The sequence below is a fragment of the Bactrocera neohumeralis genome, chromosome 4 (genome assembly GCF_024586455.1).
Source record: "Bactrocera neohumeralis isolate Rockhampton chromosome 4, APGP_CSIRO_Bneo_wtdbg2-racon-allhic-juicebox.fasta_v2, whole genome shotgun sequence".
In the NCBI taxonomy this organism is placed as follows: domain Eukaryota; kingdom Metazoa; phylum Arthropoda; class Insecta; order Diptera; family Tephritidae; genus Bactrocera; species Bactrocera neohumeralis.
In genome coordinates, this window is record NC_065921.1 from 19,884,496 (window position 1) to 19,904,169 (window position 19,674).

A 19,674-nucleotide genomic window follows, 5' to 3' on the forward strand; every position below is an offset into this window, starting at 1 on the left:
CATAAATTGGAACTCTTCGAATTTGTCTTAGTGCCTTCTCCCAAAAAAGTAACTGTATTGCCAAACCCACCGCAGAAAATCGGCTCATTGTTCTAGCAAACGATTTCGCACAGCAGCGCTTGCAATACGCAGCTTAACCGCCTAAGCTTATGCTATGTATTTTTTTGTTTCGTTGTCTCAGCTGTGCGCACTTAGTGTTCTTAATACAAATAGACAATTTTACCTATAGCTCCCGTTACTTCTTTTTGAATATATTATATTTAATTTACTTTTGCATAATGGCATTTATTTTGCTCAATCATTGCGGGCTTAGTCTTTTTTGCCGCTTTTCTATTAGTTTCTTCTTTAATCAACTTAATTTTTTATTCTCCTACAAGTAATTTCAATGTCCTCTTTATAACATTTGTTGCTGCGCTCAACAAATAGCAATTTGATTGCATAAATTCCAATAAGCTTCTTTAAATGAAGTAAAATTGCAGAAAAGTAAAGCTCATAAAAACTTAAAGCGATCACGGATTTTTTTGTACTTAAAATGAGATTTTTTGGCATCTCAAACCCTGAAAGTATTCAGTAATTTTTAATTTTAATAGATATATTTTGTGGTTTAATGGGGTATAATTATGCTTCTGGGTAAGCAGTTACAGTCTTAGTCCCAGTTCGTATTACTTTCGTCCTCACCACACAGCCTGAAACCGTGAGTAACCCCTTTTGTCACGGCTAAATGAGAGGAAGCTTCAGCGGAGCCACTTCGGTATATTCCGTTTAAGGATTAAGTAGGTGAATTCTTACTGCAGCGTCTATTGACCAGAGGTGCGGCTCCGAGCGGGCGTCGGTCTTGAAACAACCGATTCGCTATATAAATGTGTATAAAACTCGCTCAACGAGGTGGTACGCTGGGTTTAGGACCCGCCACGTGGTATGGAATACCCCACTTTTGATGACGACCACAGCAAACGAAATAAGAACTCTGATTTAAGGGCAGGCACATGGAATGTCCGGTCTCTAAATTGGTAAGGTGCCGATGCCGAGCTGATGTCCTCCTAAAGGTAAAGGCGACATCACCGCAGTCCAAGAAACGGGACAAGAAAGGAGACGAGTAGGTCCTTGTGACACTTATTAAAACGGCCATATAAAAGAGCACAAATTCAGTGTGGGATTTGTGATAGGAGAAAGACTCAGCCCTCGGATTTTGGCATTCACTCCGATGGATGAGCGTTGAACCACAATCCACAACAATTGGAATATTCAGTCTCCATGGTGAAACCTCTTCAAATGCGTTGAGGCTTATTGACTTCGCAAGGATTTATAGTACTAGATTCCAGCACAAGAATCGGATCAGCAACCGGATCGAAAAGTTCGTAATCAGATCGATCATGTTGTTATAGATGACTCCCTTGGACTTCGTCAATCTATTTCTGGAGAAAATAATACGAGTTGCCGAGCTAAACAGAGAATGAACAAACTTCTGCTTTCTCCAGACTGGATAAGGAACCGAAGGTCTGATTGCGAACGTAGATAATTTCTTCTATCTTGGAACCAGCATCAACAACAATAATGTGCTTAAGCTCTAACAAAATGAAAAAAACATCTTAAATCATTTTCATTAAAACTAAACTCTTTAAGCAACGTTAATTTAAAAATTTGCAACTGTTTTACACATCTAAATGCCTTACAAAAAAAAAATCCCTCTTAAAATTTGCGAAAAAATTATCAGTTCCGTTTATCATTAGTTTTCTGCCAAAAGTGATAGTCCAATTCTCTCAACTGACAAACAAACATTTCCACATTTAGTTTTACAAACGTGACCGTTGCTATCGTCGCCACAAATTGTCAACTTGAGTTTACCTTAACTCGTAGTTAGTTCCGTTTCCGGTGTGATTTGCATCCTTAATGCCTTCAAAGTTATGAAATTGTTGGAGTGTATGACAAATAAAGTCTATTCTCCCAAAAAAAAAGGAAAAATAAATCAAGCATGTTGACTTTGCGCCCCAAGCGAAGCACTTAGCAGTGCGTTATTGCCTTAAAAATATTTTCTATTTCCTTTTCACGTAGAGATTTGCGGTGAGCAGCAGTGCCAGCGTGATTTAAGTTAGCCATCAAAGCAACAGAATTACGACTCGAATGATGAGTGGAAAAGTTTCTTGCAGACGAGACAATTTGTGCGCTCGCAGTCTGTTGATTTTGTGTCATTCTCTGCTGTTTAGTTGCGTGCAAAGTTAACAAAAGTTGAAAAAGTTGTTTCCCAGTTACAAGTACACGCTACCTTCATACTTACAAAGCTTAGAGCGCAACTGAGTTGGTCACCGAGCTGCTTTTTCACGATTTAAATGTACAAGCAAATAATAAACGACAAATTGCGAGAAGTATATTTCGCTGTAGTAGTTTTTTGTCTTGTTTCGAACTCCTCCTCCAACTAAATGTTAACGAAAAATTGCTTGAGCAGCATTAAAGTTGAGCACAGCGTAGAGTAATGAGAGTTTTCAGTTACAAGTGCATGAAAATGTCAGACACAACAAGTCACTTCCCCAAAAACAAACACAAAAACAAAAAAAAAAAAAAACAATTGCAAAACAAAACAAACCCCGTTTGACTTTTCACAAACTCTTTTAAATCGCGGCAACGCTTTTGCACGCAATTGTGTGTGCGCCGCTGCGTATGAGTGACATTTTTTCCATGCGCAATTTTTTCCATTCGCAATTTTATAGCGAAAATATAACCTGCACTTCGGCATCGTCGTCGTTTCTGACCGTTATGGTCAAAATGTTTGCTCGCTTACTCCTTCAATTAACTTTGTATTTGTTTTCGTATTTTTCTCAACATTTTTATTATTGTTGTGCACATTCGTTGTTATTGTTATTGTCACAATGCGAACGCACTAAGTGACATTGTTTGCTTTTAATTAAGAAGCAATTTCAATAAAACGCAAACAACTTATTGTTGACAAGGTAAAGTTTTCATTTTGTAGACATTTTTTTTTTCAATTCAAGTTCCGTTAGCTATTTGCTGGCTGTTTAAAGTGTACATGCTGTAGTTAAAGCCAAGGTGTTATTAAAAATTAATGATACATTAATTACAGTTGCCAACTTCTCTTGATTGTGTGCGTAAATCACGTGCAGCCTTCAACTTTAATAACTTTATAATTTCTCTGAAAGTTGTTGTGAAAAAATGTTTCAACAGAGCGCAGTGGCAATATCATGTGCGTTTTTGAGAGTCATAATCACAAAGTTGAAAAAAAATAAAGAAAATTGCTTGGAATCTGCAAAGGTTTTTTGCTATTAAAAAGCTGTTAAAGTTAACGAAATTTATGCAGAATTAGCGAGAGGTTGCCACCTGTATTTAATTAATAACATTAACTAATTATTTAATTAATGTTTAATGTTTTTCTGTAATATGGAAAGAGATTTAAAAAGTTTTTAATCCAAGAAAGAGTTGCCACCTCTTTAAATTTGTTTAAGAAAATAAAAATAATTTAAATTGAAGTTAATGGGATAATTAACTTTAAATACTGAAATTGATTTATTATGTCATAAAAGAGTTGCCACCGGTTGTTTATTATCGAGAGGTTGCCACCTATATTTAATTAATAACATTAACTAATTGTTTAATATAGTTGTGTAGTATGGAAAGAGATTTAAACAGTTTTTAATACAAAAAAAAAGAGTTGCCACCTGTTTTAATTTTATGAAAAAAAAATTATTATTATATATTTATTTTTTTTTCAATTGAAATTAATAAACTTTAAATACTGAAATTGATTTCATAAGTCATAATAGAGTTGTGTTAAAATTACTTATGCTTTAAAAATAATTTAAATTCTGTAATAATTCTGGAAAGGCAAGTTTTCGTAAACAACCGAGTTGCCACTTAAAAAAAATAAAAAAAGTGTAAATTCGAAACCAAATGGGGGCAATTTACAAAACCAAGTGCGGTCAATTTACATTAAATACTGAATTTATGTACATATAACTATGTATGTATGTATGTAATGTACATATGTACATACATATCATAGCCCTTATAAAAAAGAGGGTGCTACACATATTTAATTTTTAATTACCATTGTAACTATATACGGCTTAAAGGAATTTTGCAGTACGGAAGGACATGTATATATGTTTTTATAAAAGAGAGTTGCCACTTGGTTAAAAAATGAAAAGGTGCAAACGTTTTAAATTAATTGCGAAAAATTTCCTTTGAATAGTGAGTTTAGAGTAATACGTTTCATAAAAGAGTTGCCACACTTATAAAATTTCTGAAAAAATAACTTTAGCAGAAAATCAAAAAAATGCAAAAAAACAACATTTTAAATCAATTGTGGGAAATTGACTTTAATTAGTGAATTTAGATTAATACGTATCATAAAAAAGTTGTTATCCTCATAATATTTCTAAAAAAAAACAGTTAATTTATCAGAAAATCAAAACAAATTTTATGGAAAAAATTTAATTTATTTTAAAATATTATTGTTATTTTATTTTTTATTTATTAAAATTTTTATTATTATTTATTAACATTTTTTAAATCTGCTTTTACTATTCAATATTGTATTGTGCATTAATATTAACTTTTAACCAAAAAATCTGGCAATTCAAACTCAATCTTAATTTGACTCTAGATTCCAAAAAAAGTTTGCGGAATTTTCCGCGGAAATTCAATATACAATGTATTTACACAGCTTTCACTCCATATGTTCATATAACATTTCGCGCTTTTTATTGACACTTGTAATTTGAGCAAAATTTTCACTTTTTATCGCAAAACATAAATACAGTTATTATCCTGGTTATTAAGCCAAATGTATATATTAATGACAATACTTAATGAACTTCTACTTCTCAATTAACGAAAAACATAAATCGTGTATTTTTTATGCGCTCACCCCCACCCCGAAACCCGCTCTTAAATACTCATATATCGAAATTTCATCACACAGATACATATATGCCATCTACCCGCCCACTCCACCTATATCGTATGTATATAAATGCTAAAAACAAAAAAAAACACACAAACAAATTAAATAAGTTAACGAGGTCGAAGCAATGAAATTAATGATGTTTCCACAATACTTCACGTACATTCAACAATATGTTGGTACTCATTTATTAATGTCATGCTGTTGATTTTCGGCAGCGCATTGCGGATTGTATGATATTCGCATAAAAGTCTGAATTCGTGTGTGTGAGTTCATAAAGTTGTATATGATCGCATTAAAAGCCAACTGCCAAATATTAAATACGCATTTATGACAGTGCCGCGCAAATATATTCATTTGTGAATGCAAACTGCAATAAAATCGCGTGATACGTGAGTGCGTATTTATAGCGGCGTTGTTTAAGGTTACTGCAATACTTTTAAGGCTTTTATGTAAGTGTGTTAGTCGTTTTGTTGATATATGAGGTCATGTGGTGTGTGTTCTAGCTAAATTTTGTTATAATAATTATTATTTTTTAGTTTTTGCGCCAAAATGTAGGCAACGTTTTCCATATGTACTTTTTTTCTATAGTCAATTAAAAATTAATTTAATTTTCACTATATAAGTATAAGTACTAATCAGTTTTTGATTACCAAACAGTTTTTACACAACTGAGTAATTCCGACCGATAATCTGGCGTCATAGTTTCATAGAATTTTTAAGAACAATTCAAAAATAATAATATTTACATTTTAGCGCTCTTTTAAATACTTTTTAAAAAAATTTTTAATTTTTAAGGAGTTTAGCAAGTTTTTCATTATTTTTTACTTGCAAGCATTAAGAAGTTTTGTGAAGAAATGTCAAAGAAAATTTATTAATCTCTTGATATCGATTGTGATTTTTAAAAAAAAACCAGAGACTTAATACTATTCCTTCAGATCAAAATTAATCCGGACTAAAAAAAAATCTCGCCTTCAAATAGGCTTTCGAACCTTAAAGGCATGCTAACGCTTAATACGATTTTTTAAACACTTCAATTTATACACCCACTATATATAAACCCCGGCTGGTTTTGAGTGCCTTTAGCCTTTAGTTTTTTGGTTTCGGCTCCCTCATTCACTAGATTATTAGATCTCGTATCTCGTCTCGGGTAACTATGCATGTAACTAAATATATATGTATGGGGTCTTCAGCTAAGTTGTCAAGCTCGATCTCGTTTTTGTAAAAGATTCAAGTTTCTTGGTATGAGTCTAGCATTGACACACTTCATACCCGAAACATTAATCAAAATGCTTTGAGTCGAGCCGAAAATTATATTTGCTTTCATTTTTATACACTGAACAGGGTATATCAAGTTTGCCGCGATGTTTATAACACCCAGAAGAAAATTTCGGAAATCCTCTAAAATTTATGTCTAAATGATAACCGTGATAAGCTGAGTCGATTTAGCTAAGTTCGTTCGTCCTTCTGTAAGTATATATGCGAGCTAGTTCCTCAGTTTTTAAGATATCGATCTGAAATCATACACACGTCCTTTTCTCTACAAGAAGCTGCTCATCTGTTGGACCCGACGAGTGCTTCGACACTATAGCATATAGCTGTCATACAAACTGATCAATCGGAAATAAGTACTTGTATGAAAAACTTTTTCATTTTACAAGATATCTTTACGAAATTTGACAAGGGTCATAACCTAAGGCAATAATATAATCTCAGAAGAAATTGTTCAAATCGGATCACTATAGCATATAGCTGTCATACAAACTGACTGATCCAACTCAAGTTCTTGTATAGAAAACTAATTTAGTTGACAAAACATATTGCCGAAATTTGGTGCAGCTTATTATCTCAAGCATCGCTACAATCTCCGGGGGAATTTTTCAGATCGGATCACTATAGCATATAGTTGCCATACAAACTCACTGATCAAATCTAGTTCTTGTATGGAAGCTTTTGTATTTATGAAGTGTATTTTGCTGAAACTGAAGTTTTTGCTTGTTTCTTGTTTTATTTGAGAAACCCTTAAACTGTAACTTTAAAAATTCCAAGTCCCGAAACATATCAGTTCCATAATATTTTCAGACTCTATAAATGATAATATAGGCCACCACCTTCACGAATCCATTCCCACATAAACTCTTCACAATTTTATTATTTTGATTCAATAACATGCCATTGTACCAGATTCGTCTTAATAAATATAAAATTTGAGTAATAAAAATTTTTTTGTGACTTTGACACTGACGAATGCCTATAAAAACCAACTCGTCTGGAGCACGTATGATTAAAACACTTATTGCCGCCAAAAATGCAGTTATTGTTGACCAAGCGCGAGCGGGTATCAAGCAATTTGGCAATCAAGAGGAACTTGAAAAACACAACTACGCGTACGCAAAGCAATAAAGCCAAAAAAAAACAAAAGTAAATAACTCATTTTGATCATTAAAATATCATTTATTACAACGCACGCTTGACGTCAGGCGCCGCGGCATTGAACTCTTAAACTTTTAACGAACATTTGCGTCCACCTGTTAGCTGCAAACGAGAGCGCAACCAAAACAAGAACGCTAAAAAAACATTGATAGCAAAAAATAAAAGAAATAAAAATAAAATAGAAGTAAAGAAAAAATAAAAAAAATAATTACTAAAAATAAAAAACCTGCTCAATTACGTATTTATTTCTTGTTGAATTCATTATCACATTAGCAATTACAATTTCTCATACGTATTTGTTGTTTTTTTCTGCTTTACAATTACAGAGGGCAAAGCCATGGCCACCGCCTATGATTGCAAATTCATCGAAACCTCGGTGGGCATTAATCACAATGTCGATGAGCTGTTGGTCGGCTTGTTGTCGCAGATACGTTTGAAATTGGAAAATCCGGAAAAATCAAGGTGAGTTGACGGCGAAAGCGGCATAATTGAAACGAAAATGCTGCACTTGAGCGGCAATGAGCTCGGGTGGGTCTGTATGTGTGTGTGTGTGTGTTCACACATGTGGTCTTAGTGAAAAAAATCAACCGCTATAGCCTGGTGTGCGTTCAAATCAATTTTAATTACATTGTCAAAGCCAAGGGTGATGGCAACAAAAGCAAAAGCAAAGTAAGAGAAAAATTAATGAAAAGCGCAAAAAAGCGTAATTGCCAAAGTGCTGTGCTGTGATTGCAACAGCAAAGAAAGAAGAAAGGCAAAAAATGAATTCACTTTAACTAGTTACTCATGCATGTACGTGTGTGTATGTGCATTAGCTGAAATTTGAAATCAACGAAAATTGGAAATAAGCAAATGGAAATATGCACGAAAGCAATTAAGCCAATTCAGTAGCAGCGCACCGTATGTCAGAGGTCGCCATGTTTGAGCAATTCATTGATTGCGCCCTTAAATGGATTGCATTGCGGCCCAGCTTAGCGCGCGTCTGGAAAAAATAACTTTTTTCTGCTTACAATTACAATACATACACATACATACATACTACATACATACATACATACATGCATACTACATACATACTATATACATTCACACACATATATACAACATACATACTACACAGTGCCGTACTTGCTGTCTGCTTTGCCGTCACCCTGACTTTGCTTTGTTCTATGTCAGCCGGTTGGCGCTTTTGTTGTTTCTCTTTGCTACATTTGGAAATTTCAATTCTCCACTTTAGCTCATTCGTTTGCTTACTTATGCACGACCCTCCCTCTGCTCAGACAATTTTATTTACACATTACCCACCGATTTACATTCATCACATTTGTATTCTGTTTTGCAGGGATCTGTTCCGCAAACGTTCGATACGTAAGTCGAAGCGTCGCGCCTGTTCACCGCTCGGTGGCGCCTGTCTCACCGGTGGCACTAACCCCAACACTCCGTTGGGACCAATGAATAATGTCATTTCCGATGTGAATACACCGCCTGGCAGTGCACAAAGCAGGTGAGTAAGTGATGCTGTGGCATCTGTGTAGTGAAATTATATTTATTAGGGTGGTTCTATAATATTTTTTTGGTTATAATTAGTTATAGAAGTAAGGTGTGTTCAAATAATATGATTTGAGTTGTTTAGATAAGCAGAAACATGTATGAAAAACAAGAAAAAATATTGACTAAGAATCTTCTTAACAAATAAAAAATTTCATACGAAGTCTAGGTTTTCATCGCTCAGTTCATAATGAGAACTATGTATATGTCTTAGTGGTCCGATCTCGGATTCTTCTTCGGATATTGTAGATTATCTTAGGTAAAATTCTATGCCAAATTTCGTGCAGATATCTCGTAAAATGAAAAAGTTGAATACAAGTTTTGATTCTGATCGCTTCGATCGTTTTTTGGCAGCTATATGCTATAATGATCCGCTCTAAACCATTTCTTTGGAGATTATAACATTACCGTAGACAATAACTCACGCCAATTTTGGTGTCAAAAGAAAAAGTTTTCCATGCAACGACTTGAATTTGATCAATCAGTTTGTATGACAGCTTTATGCTATAGTATTCCAATCTGAATAATTTCTGCGGAGATTGTGGTGTTGGGTTGGAAAATAAATCATGCCAATTTTGATGAAGATAACTCGTCAAATAAAAAAGTTTCACATACAAGAACTCGATTCTGTCGACAAATGAGCAGCTTCTTGGAGAGAAAAGGACGTGTGCAGATTTTCAGATCGATATCTTAAAAACTGAGGGACTAGTTTGGAAGTAGACATACAGAAGAACGAACGGTCTTAGCTAAATCAACCCAACTCGTCATACTGACCCTTTACGTATATTTTTATAGAGCCTTCGATGTTTCCTTGTGGGTATAAAATGAACCTCCCATAATAAATAGATATTGAAACTTTTTTATGGTTGGAGTAAAAGTAATTGACAACGGCTTAGACTAGTTTAGAGGATGTTATTAGAATGTAATAATATACAACTGTTAGCTATTTTTAGGTTAGCTGAAGCTATTAGAACATCTCTTAGTTCTCGACTGAGTATTCTATTGACTCTTAATGATTTACATAGGTTTCCTCGGGTAAAAAAATACCCTTTTGAACCATTCTTTTCTCATATAAAAAATGAAATATTTTATTAGAATTTTTTATTGGCACAAAATTCTGAAATTTTTGGAAAAAAAAAATATTTTAAACTCGGTCATTGTGACAGGATAACTTTTTAGGGAATCATCTATAGTGAAAAAATACGTGCTTTAGTTAAAACCTTAACTTAGAACTTGGGCGAAGGAAAAAAACTGAAAATTGAATTTTGGGCAGAAATTTTTACAACAAAATTAAAATTTCCGTGAAAATTTTGCGACATTTTTGTTTTTTAAATAGTTGTAATCGAAAAAATCTTTTGTCCAAGTTTTTAAGAATTGTATTTTAAATACCCGTGTAATATTTTATGAAGATTTCTCGAAAAATCCTGCCAGCCGACTTCAAAAACACAGTTTCGAGAAAAACACGTTTAAAGACGGCACACTTAGCCTAGCTAGCCTCGAGCGCACAAGTTCTCAAGGCTGTATCTCCGAAACTGTTTCTCGGATATACTTGAAAATTTAGGACAATATTCTAAAATCGATTTTTTAAAACCCGTAAACCCATGTAACCCCTTAACTATCATACTTTTTATGAATAAAATGAGCTAAACTCAAAATGTGTTTAGTGCCCAATTTATATATATCCACCTTTCGCTACCAAGCTTTCAAAAGTTCCACAAAAATTATCCAAAATAATAATGATTCTATTTTCTTATCCTTACAGTCCCCGCAAATACCGTGGCTCCCGTACATCGACCAGCCTAAAGGTGAAAGGTCTCTTGGGACGTGTCTGGGCGCGAGACTCCAAGTCGAAGAGTTGCGAAAATCTGCATGTTTTGTAAGCAGTCAACGCGCCTGTTCTATTCGTCCGCTCAATCGTACCGCGCTGCGCGTGAATGCTGCGTGAATGTGTTGTTGTTGTCTTTCAAATGTATAAAAGTGAAAAATAGTGGGCGCGTGCGTCAAGAGCCGGAAGAACTAAAAATTACTGAAAATTGTTGAACAAAAGTAAACAAACAAACATATTTAGATTTTTGCAAGCAGTCGCTAGACACACATACATACATACCCAGCAAAAGTACTGCAAATTATAGGAATTTAAGTGATAAGTGTGAGAAAAAAGTTAACGGAAGCCGTGTGCGAGTAAATCATGAAAGAAGTAAGCGTATGTTTTATTTTTAATTTTTTTATTGTTTTTTTTTTTTGTAAATAGTAGTAATTATATACTTATTGTAATTAAATTAAGTAAATTTTTCAGCAATTATTGTATTATGTCTGTATTTTTCACGAGTAGTATTGAGAATTGTAATCGAAGAAAGGTAATTACTAATAACGTGTTTACACTACACACTTTACATATACATATGCATACATACAAACACGAAGAAAATATAAGTAATCGTAGTTATGTAGGTACTTACATTTGTAATCACGGAGTAATTTATATGTTATATTTTTAGTTTGTGATTTTTGTAGTTTTGTTTGCTGATTTTTTAAATGTATTATTTTAGTATTTAACTACATGCAAATATGTATGTACATAAGTTGATTGTAACTGTTTTTAATATAAAAAATATATACTGAATACTTGAAAATTACTTTGATTTTTTATTTATATTTTTTTAGACTTTTAGTAGAGTCCTTTTGTTGTAGTTAATTTGGTTTAGAAATATTTTTTGTAGTTAATTTTGTTTAGAAACATTATACATACTTCAGTTAGTTGATTTTTTGTGTGTCGTTTTTATTTCTAATCATTTTAACAGTAAGACTTTGAAGCGTATTGCAATTGGCGCTGGTTTGGCAATGGTTTGTGTGTCACATTTAACAGACCAATTGAAAAATTAAACATTTTAATAATGAAAACTAAAAAAAAAATAAAAATAGTATTTAGAAAATTATCAAATCCGTCAGAATTTATAATGAAAACCATTTTTTAGAATTTCGTACCGTTTATGTAGATGTCTTACATACACTAAGACACGTGTCATTTTGTAATCATATGTAAATTACTCAACGGAAAACATGTAGCTTGTAGTGTCATTTTTCAATAGCAAAAAAAAATTTTATGGCTATTATAACACAATAGTTTTATAGAGCAGTTTACCGTCGTTAAAGTGAAACTGGGTTGCGTTGCTGATTTTCAACTTATGCATATTTTATAAATATTTTTTATATATAGTGCAGTATAATTTATTTTTTTTATTGTATTAAATATATATTATATTTAACTTTATATTGGATATCATATAGAGCCGATGAAAATTTTATAGATTAATTTATCTCATCGAAAGAAAAAAATACTTATGTTTGGTTAGGTTAGATGGTTGATATATCAGCGTGGCGGAGGAATCATATTCAGTGATTTTTTGTTAAGCCGAAATAAGACACTTATTGACTTTGGAAATTCAGGTTGTCCTCACAAAACGAATGAGAAAAGAAACCATGACCCAACATACTGATTGACTGATAAATGAGGAATGTACCGCGATCTTAGGTCTATTGTGCCCTCTCCTAAGTCACAGAGCCTTTCCGAGCCCCAATATATTGATAAAGTGTTATATTTTTCTGGGTGCCAGAAGTGATGTGATCCCTTTTGGAAACATGGACCTTTGACCTGCGTCTGCAGACTGCAGATCCAGCCAAAAGGGTTCAGGTCCTACCACGTTAGTGGATGCTACGGAGCGGAGAAGTCATCAGCCAGTTCGTTCCCGGCTATACCTTTGTGACCGGGCACCCTGATGAAGTGCATTTGGTTACGTTCCGCTAGGCTATTCAGCCGTTCTCTACACTCCTGCACTAGTAGCGATTTGAACTCATAGGAGGAGATTGCTTGCCGCTTTATTATCACTAAGTATGGTTATACGTGGTTTATATATATACACGGACTTATGGCTAAGACTTCTACCTGAAAAATGCTCGGAAAACTTGACCGATAATTGTTCTCAATTTAACTACAATATTATCTATATAATGTATATACATATATGTGTGTTAGGGTGCTTCAAAAAAATTTTTTTAATTTTTTTTCAACTCTTACCCCCCCAAAGGTTTCACATTTAACATAGGAATTTTCGTTTCTCAAAAATAACCATATTTGAGGGGGTAAGAGTTGAAAAAAAAATTCAAAAATTTTTTTTGAAGCACCCTAATACATTATAATGTAAATATATAATATGTATGTATATTTGTTAGTATTGATTTCTTGAGAACAAAGAGAGAGTTTTCAGAATTTGGCGCTCATTGCTCTCAATTAGCAGCAATTAACCAGGGAAACAATCGAGTATCTCTTTTGTACTTGTTCCGCATTGACAAAACTACGATGTAATCATCTGGGGTACCCACGGAATGGTACACTGGAAAAGGTATCGACAGTGAGGCCACAAGGTATATTAAACTTTGCGTCAAGCGCAGAAATCCAAAAGGATGACTACTCCTCATATGTAGACCCAGTAACTGAACTCCATCTGGTATAACAAAGGCCCAAAACTGGTCTATGCGTGTCTCATTGGCCTACCAGACTAACCTAACCTAACTTACACAAATATTTACTTTTTGTCTGATCCTGGATCAAAAACTAATATTTGTTGTTTTGCCTTAGCAAAATTTTTATTTTAAACACAAAATTAGTTTTATATTGCTCTTAAAAACGAAAAAATATTTCCAAACTGTCAGAATTTTTCCATGAGACTCAAGCCAATAAAAAATTTAATTCGAGCATCAAACCAATAATATATCGAAGCTCATGATATCTACTAAAATTACTAGGTTTGTTAAAAAAAATGCGTTGCACTCTATTAACACAGAACATAACAGAACACTGGTCAGAAATACTGGCGGCGCCAGTGTCCGATTTTGGAAGATTTCACTGCTCTACGTTTGTATTTCAAGCAATGCGTTTAATATCCGGTCAATCCAGATATAATTAGCAATATTCTCTGCTATAAGGTTTTCATATAAGTAGACTATTTCTAGCCTTGCCTATCGTCTTTGCCTTTATTAATGTCATTCAATATGCCTCAGGATCAAATTTTAACCGGACTCGTTCAGATGTATGGAGATCAAACTTCACGCAAACTCAAAAAATGTTGTAAAAAACCAAGAAAAATATTTATCGACTCAATTTGCACGCGCAGTTTATGTGAAGCAGTCCGGTTCAAATTTGATCTTGAGTGTGTAATACCTTCTTTTTAATTATTTTTATTATATTATTATGTTTGACACTTTTATTTTTAATTTTTTAATTGTTTTTACATTTTTTTTGTTTTTTTTTTTATTTATTTAGTTTTAAACGCAACCACAGCTTCTACTTCAAATAAAATGCAAATCAAAATGTTGAAATTTAGCAAAAATGCCACAACAATTTTTATATAAAATTCAAATTTATCGTTTCTCCCAAACATTATTGCAGTGTTTCAAAACTGCAGGCATTCCATATAAAAATCGTATGAAGTCCGTACACTCACCTACAGGGTCCATACAATTTTCCCATAGTATAAAGATAACATTTGACATAACCGAAAACGCCAGCTCCCTCACGTTAAGCTTCGCAATACGAACGCAATCGATACTTCAAATCATGAAATTCTCGTGTGACTCGGTTAGTCCAAATAACAGCGCACAGAGAGTTGAATAATTTTTAAATCGCACACACACACACACACATACAAACCTACACACTTCATTACTCAGTGTCAGTTTAAATGTCAATAATATTTACATATAAATATATTTCAATAAAAGTACTCATCAAATGAGTGCTCGCTCGTGTATATTTTTCTCACAACTATCGATGTCATCCAAAAGTTACTGCACAAATACATATACGATATTTACATAAGTTTTTTAATTGAAACCTAATTATTGAAAAGAAAATGTGAATTTTCCAAATTCATTATACTTCATGTATGTATTGTGTGTTATTAATTAAGCGAAAAAGCTAAAAACAAGTATTAAATGCATTTTTCAAGGCTGCCACAGAGTCTGCATTACTTACATAACTACCATAAATACTTAATGTTTATTAACTAAATTCGAATTGACATTTTATTGTAAACGGTAAACAATTTGAAGTGCACTGTATACTTGTGAAGTATAATTAAAAGTGTGATGAATTACTTTCCTATGAAGCACGCGGCTAAGCATGACTTTGTTTGTACCCTGCAGGAAATTTTACTAATGCTCAAATGAAAAATTTCAAAAAGTATGTATGGGATCAATTTTGTTTCTTATTTTTGATTTTAATATAGTATGTATGTATGTTTTTTTTTTTGTTTTTGAAATTTAAATGCCAAATCATAAAGTAATGAAGCTGAAATGACTGAGGGAAATTATTGCAGGTGCTTTTGAAAATTAAACTGAAATAGTTTTTTTTGATAAAATTTAAATTTATAATTTTTTGTAAAGAAATTTCGATACAAATAGAGACATAATAATATAGAGTGCATTAAGGGGTTAAATACAACTTTTTTTTATATATTTTTTTTGGAAGAGGCGTTTTATTTAAGAAATAAATAAATAAAATTTTAATCAATTTCAAATTTTCGAATTTTTTTAATCAATTTCAAATGTTCTTTTATAAATTTTCGAATATTCTCAAATATATATTTATTCGAAATATAACTCCTTAATACTATATATTATATCTCAATAATTTCTGCAAATTTCTTATTTAAATTTTTTTTTTTACTTTTCGCAATTTAATTTTTTCCAGCAGGGTCTTACATACATACACTATATTTATGTGTAATATATATTAAATTGTAAATTAAATGTGTTCGAAGCCCGAAATTTGGTATACACATAAGATACAGGGTGTTAATATATAAACAAGAATAATTATATTGTAATTAAATAAAAAAATATTGCAAAATAAAAGCAATACATATATTTGCATAGCAAGTTAAGTTAAGTATTAAATTCCGTTATTTTATATGCAAGATATATATGTATATTTATTATAAAAGAATAAGCGCGATGATAGCTTTTCAAAGCTTTTAAGTTTACTAAAGAAGAATGAGGACTTAATTTTTTTCTGTAAATTATGTTTTAAATATTTTTCCATTTTTTAATAATTTTTTATTAGAAAATTAAAAGTACCTACAAATAAAAATTAATTATTTATTTATTATTATATTTTTTTTGTAGAATTATTATTTGTATTATATAAAAACTTAATACTACTTTGCTTATTATTATATTTTTTGTAGTAATATTATATATACATATATATTTTTTGTGCTAAAGTTTTAGTTAATTTTCAATTTTTTTTCGACTTCTAATCTAATCATTTTAATAAATTTAGAATTAAAAAAAATATTTATCTATACTTTTAATAATAAAAATGCTTATTTTTCTATTATTTATATTAAACATATAAATGTTATATATCTTTCATAAAATATTCAAATATATAAAAATTAAAAACTTTTTTCTGAAAATTATAATTTTATAATATTTTTCTATTTCTTCCTTATTTTTAAACATTTATTTTGTTCGAATATTAATTCTATATTTTGGTATAAACATTCCTGTTAAATTTTTGATTACTTTTTAATTTTTTTCGGCATCTATTCTTATCATTTTAGTAAATTTAATATTTTTCAGAAAAAAAAATATTTATATACATATATTTTTAATAATAATAATGCTTATTTTTAAATAATAGTAATGCTTTAAAATTTAAATAATTAATATTAAGCATTTAAAATTATTTTTATTTCTAAAGCATTGAAAAATATAAAAATATTTTTTTTTTGAAAATATAATTTTTTAATATTTCTGTATTTTTTCATAATTTTTAGACATAAATTCATTATTTATTTCTTTCTTTTGTTTTAAAACTAATATTATAATTTCCTATTTTTATATTTCTGTTAAACTTGTTGTTAGTTTTTAATTTTTTATTTTATGTAATCTAATTTTATCATTTTTCTTAAATTAATATTTCTCACAAAAAAATAATATTTTATAAAACATATTTTTAAATGATAAATTTTGTTTAAAATTGAAAATTTTTCTAATAAAAATATAAAAATTATAATTTTCTGGCAACATTCTTGTATTTTTCGAGAATTTTTTCGCTGAAATTTTAAAAAATATAAGAATTAAAAACTTAAATTTAAAATGCTTTCAATTTTAATCATATAAATATTATATTTCTTTCATAGAATATTGAAAAGCATAAAATTTAAAAATGTATCTTTTTTTTTAAATATAAATTTATTTATTTATTTTGTTCTTATATTAATATTACTCGTAGATTTTCCTAGAAATAATTCTCTTAAACCTGTGGTTAGATTTTTGTTTTATTTTTTATCTATTTTCTAATTTTTTAATGTAATATTTTTCACAAAAAATTTCATTAAAAAAAATATATTTTTTAAATAATAAAATTGATTTAGAATTGAAAGAATTTCAAAAATTTAATTTTCTGGCAATATTCTTGTATTTTTTGAGAATTTTTTCGCTGAAAGCTTGAAAATGTAGAAATTAATTTAATATTTTTTTTAAAGAAAATTAATTATAGTTTTGTTGTATATATTTGTTATTTTTAAATATAAAAGTTATTTATTTATTTTTTTCTAATGTTAGTATTATTTAATATTATATTTTTTTAGAATATAAACTTATATATTTAAATATAAAATTATTTATTTATTTATTTTGTTCTATAATTTTTATATTATTTAATATTATATTTTTTAGAATTATTTCTATTAAACTGATAACTTTTAATTATTTTTTCGCTCATTTCATTATATCATTTTACTTAATTTAATATTAAAAAATTATTTTATTATTAATTATTTATAATTTAAACTTGTTACTAAATATATTTTTATATTATAATAATATTCCTTAAAAAAAAATTTATAACAAATATTTTTGTATTTTTTGGCAATTTTTCATTGAAAATAAGAAGTAGAAAAATTATTTATTTATTTATTGACAAATTTACGGATACAAAAGTGGTGTCGGTTAATAATTATTTGCTGAAAAACATTATTATTTTTTTTAAATATTATTTTTACATTTAATAGTATTATTATTATGCTAAGCTTTAGGATAGTATTTCTAATTTTATTATTTTTGCTGCCAACTCATTTTATTATTTTATTCAAATATAAATAAATAAAATATATTCTTAAATAATAATATTACTTTGAAATTGAAATAATTTATGATAAACATATTGAGATAATACTTTTTTAATATTTTTGTATTGTTTGATATTTTTTCAATGAAATTTTTTAATTATCTTGTATTGTTTGATTCATTTTCATTGAAAATTTAAAAATATGAAAATAATTTATTTATTTATTACAGTTATCACTATTCGTATTTTATTTTTACGATTTTTTATACATATAAACCTGAAGTCAATTTTGAAAATTTAATCATCTAATTTTATAATTATTTTTCATATATTATTTTATGAAAATAATTATTTTCTTTGAAATTTTGAACATTTTTATAGATATTATTTAAATTATTTTGTATATATTTTATTTTCAGAAGATATTATTTATACACACATAAATATATATGAATAAATTATATTAATAAATAATTACATTGCTTTAAAATTGAAAGAATTTATAAACGCAGTTCCAAAATCGGTAGTATTGGAGTAATTAAAAAGTTGCGCAAGTCATATAAATTAAATGAAAAATAAATAATAAATATTAAACATTTTTTCATATGAAACGATAATATGGTTTCTTGTTGGCGATATTTCTTTACAAAATATAAGTTACTGTTTACATTAAAATTAAATTTACAAAAAAATTAAGTATTCCAAATTTAGTAATAAAGCGAATAAGTTAATCAAGAATTGGTATTAAACTTTAATAAAACGTATAATCGATTAACCACACATATATACGCAAATACATACACAAACATTGACATTAATTAAAAAAAAAATTAAATAAATAGCAAATATTTTATACGTGCTTAATTAAAAACATGTTTACTTAAAAAAACAAAAGAAAAAATAGTAATTTAAATGGAAAAATCAAAAATTATTTTAATAATTCCGGTGTTAAGCTCTAAATGTTTTCGCATAATAAGTAAATGTACCGTAATAAAAAATAATAATATATAAATTCGACTAACGGTAATTGAATTGCACATTTTTGTACCCATATTAGCCCTGGCCCACGATGTTGGACGTAACTAGCAAACCACTTTATTAACATTATACATTAGTGAGTGATAAACTTAATTTACAAAAACAAAAAATATAAAATACAAAATAAAAAACAAAACTTGAATAAAATCAAATATGCTGCACAATGGAATTAAAATATTAAACAATCGATTATGTCAGGTCGGCACTGAAACTCCGAATTGCGCAACACAAACGACTTGATTCATGCTGAAATTTGAAATTGAAAAAACTATTGCGATTTACCGATCCTGTGCCACGCAAATTGCATAATCGATTCGTTAGAGGAATATATACGCTCTTCACAAAGAGTAGAACATTAATTAAAAATATTAAAAGAAAAAAATTAGAACAACTCGACGTTTTTTGTATTTGTGTGTGTCCAATTAAATCGTAATCGAGCAAATAAAATAAAAGTAAAGTGGAATGATTTCACATTTTTTCATGCATAATAAAACGCATAAGTATTTACATTCATATACATACATACATATATAAATTTAGTAAAAAAAAAGTTAAGAAAATAAAATTTATATTTACACAGAAATACATACGTATGTATAATTGTCGT

The 19,674-nt window shown here is 29.5% G+C and overlaps 1 protein-coding gene across 4 annotated transcripts in view; it reads left to right on the forward strand.

The window, feature by feature from the left end:
• Positions 1 to 13,582, forward strand: part of LOC126754482 (uncharacterized) — a 206,066-nt gene extending 192,484 nt beyond the window's left edge. For all 4 annotated transcript variants that reach the window (XM_050466461.1, XM_050466462.1, XM_050466463.1 and 1 more), the window contains 3 exons: positions 7,675 to 7,810; positions 8,691 to 8,852; positions 10,659 to 13,582. In XM_050466461.1, coding sequence (XP_050322418.1) covers positions 7,675 to 7,810; positions 8,691 to 8,852; positions 10,659 to 10,776 — 416 coding nt within the window. In that variant the 3' untranslated portion in view covers positions 10,777 to 13,582. The remainder of the gene's footprint in view (positions 1 to 7,674; positions 7,811 to 8,690; positions 8,853 to 10,658) is intronic.
• The last annotated feature ends 6,092 nt before the right edge of the window (positions 13,583 to 19,674 follow it).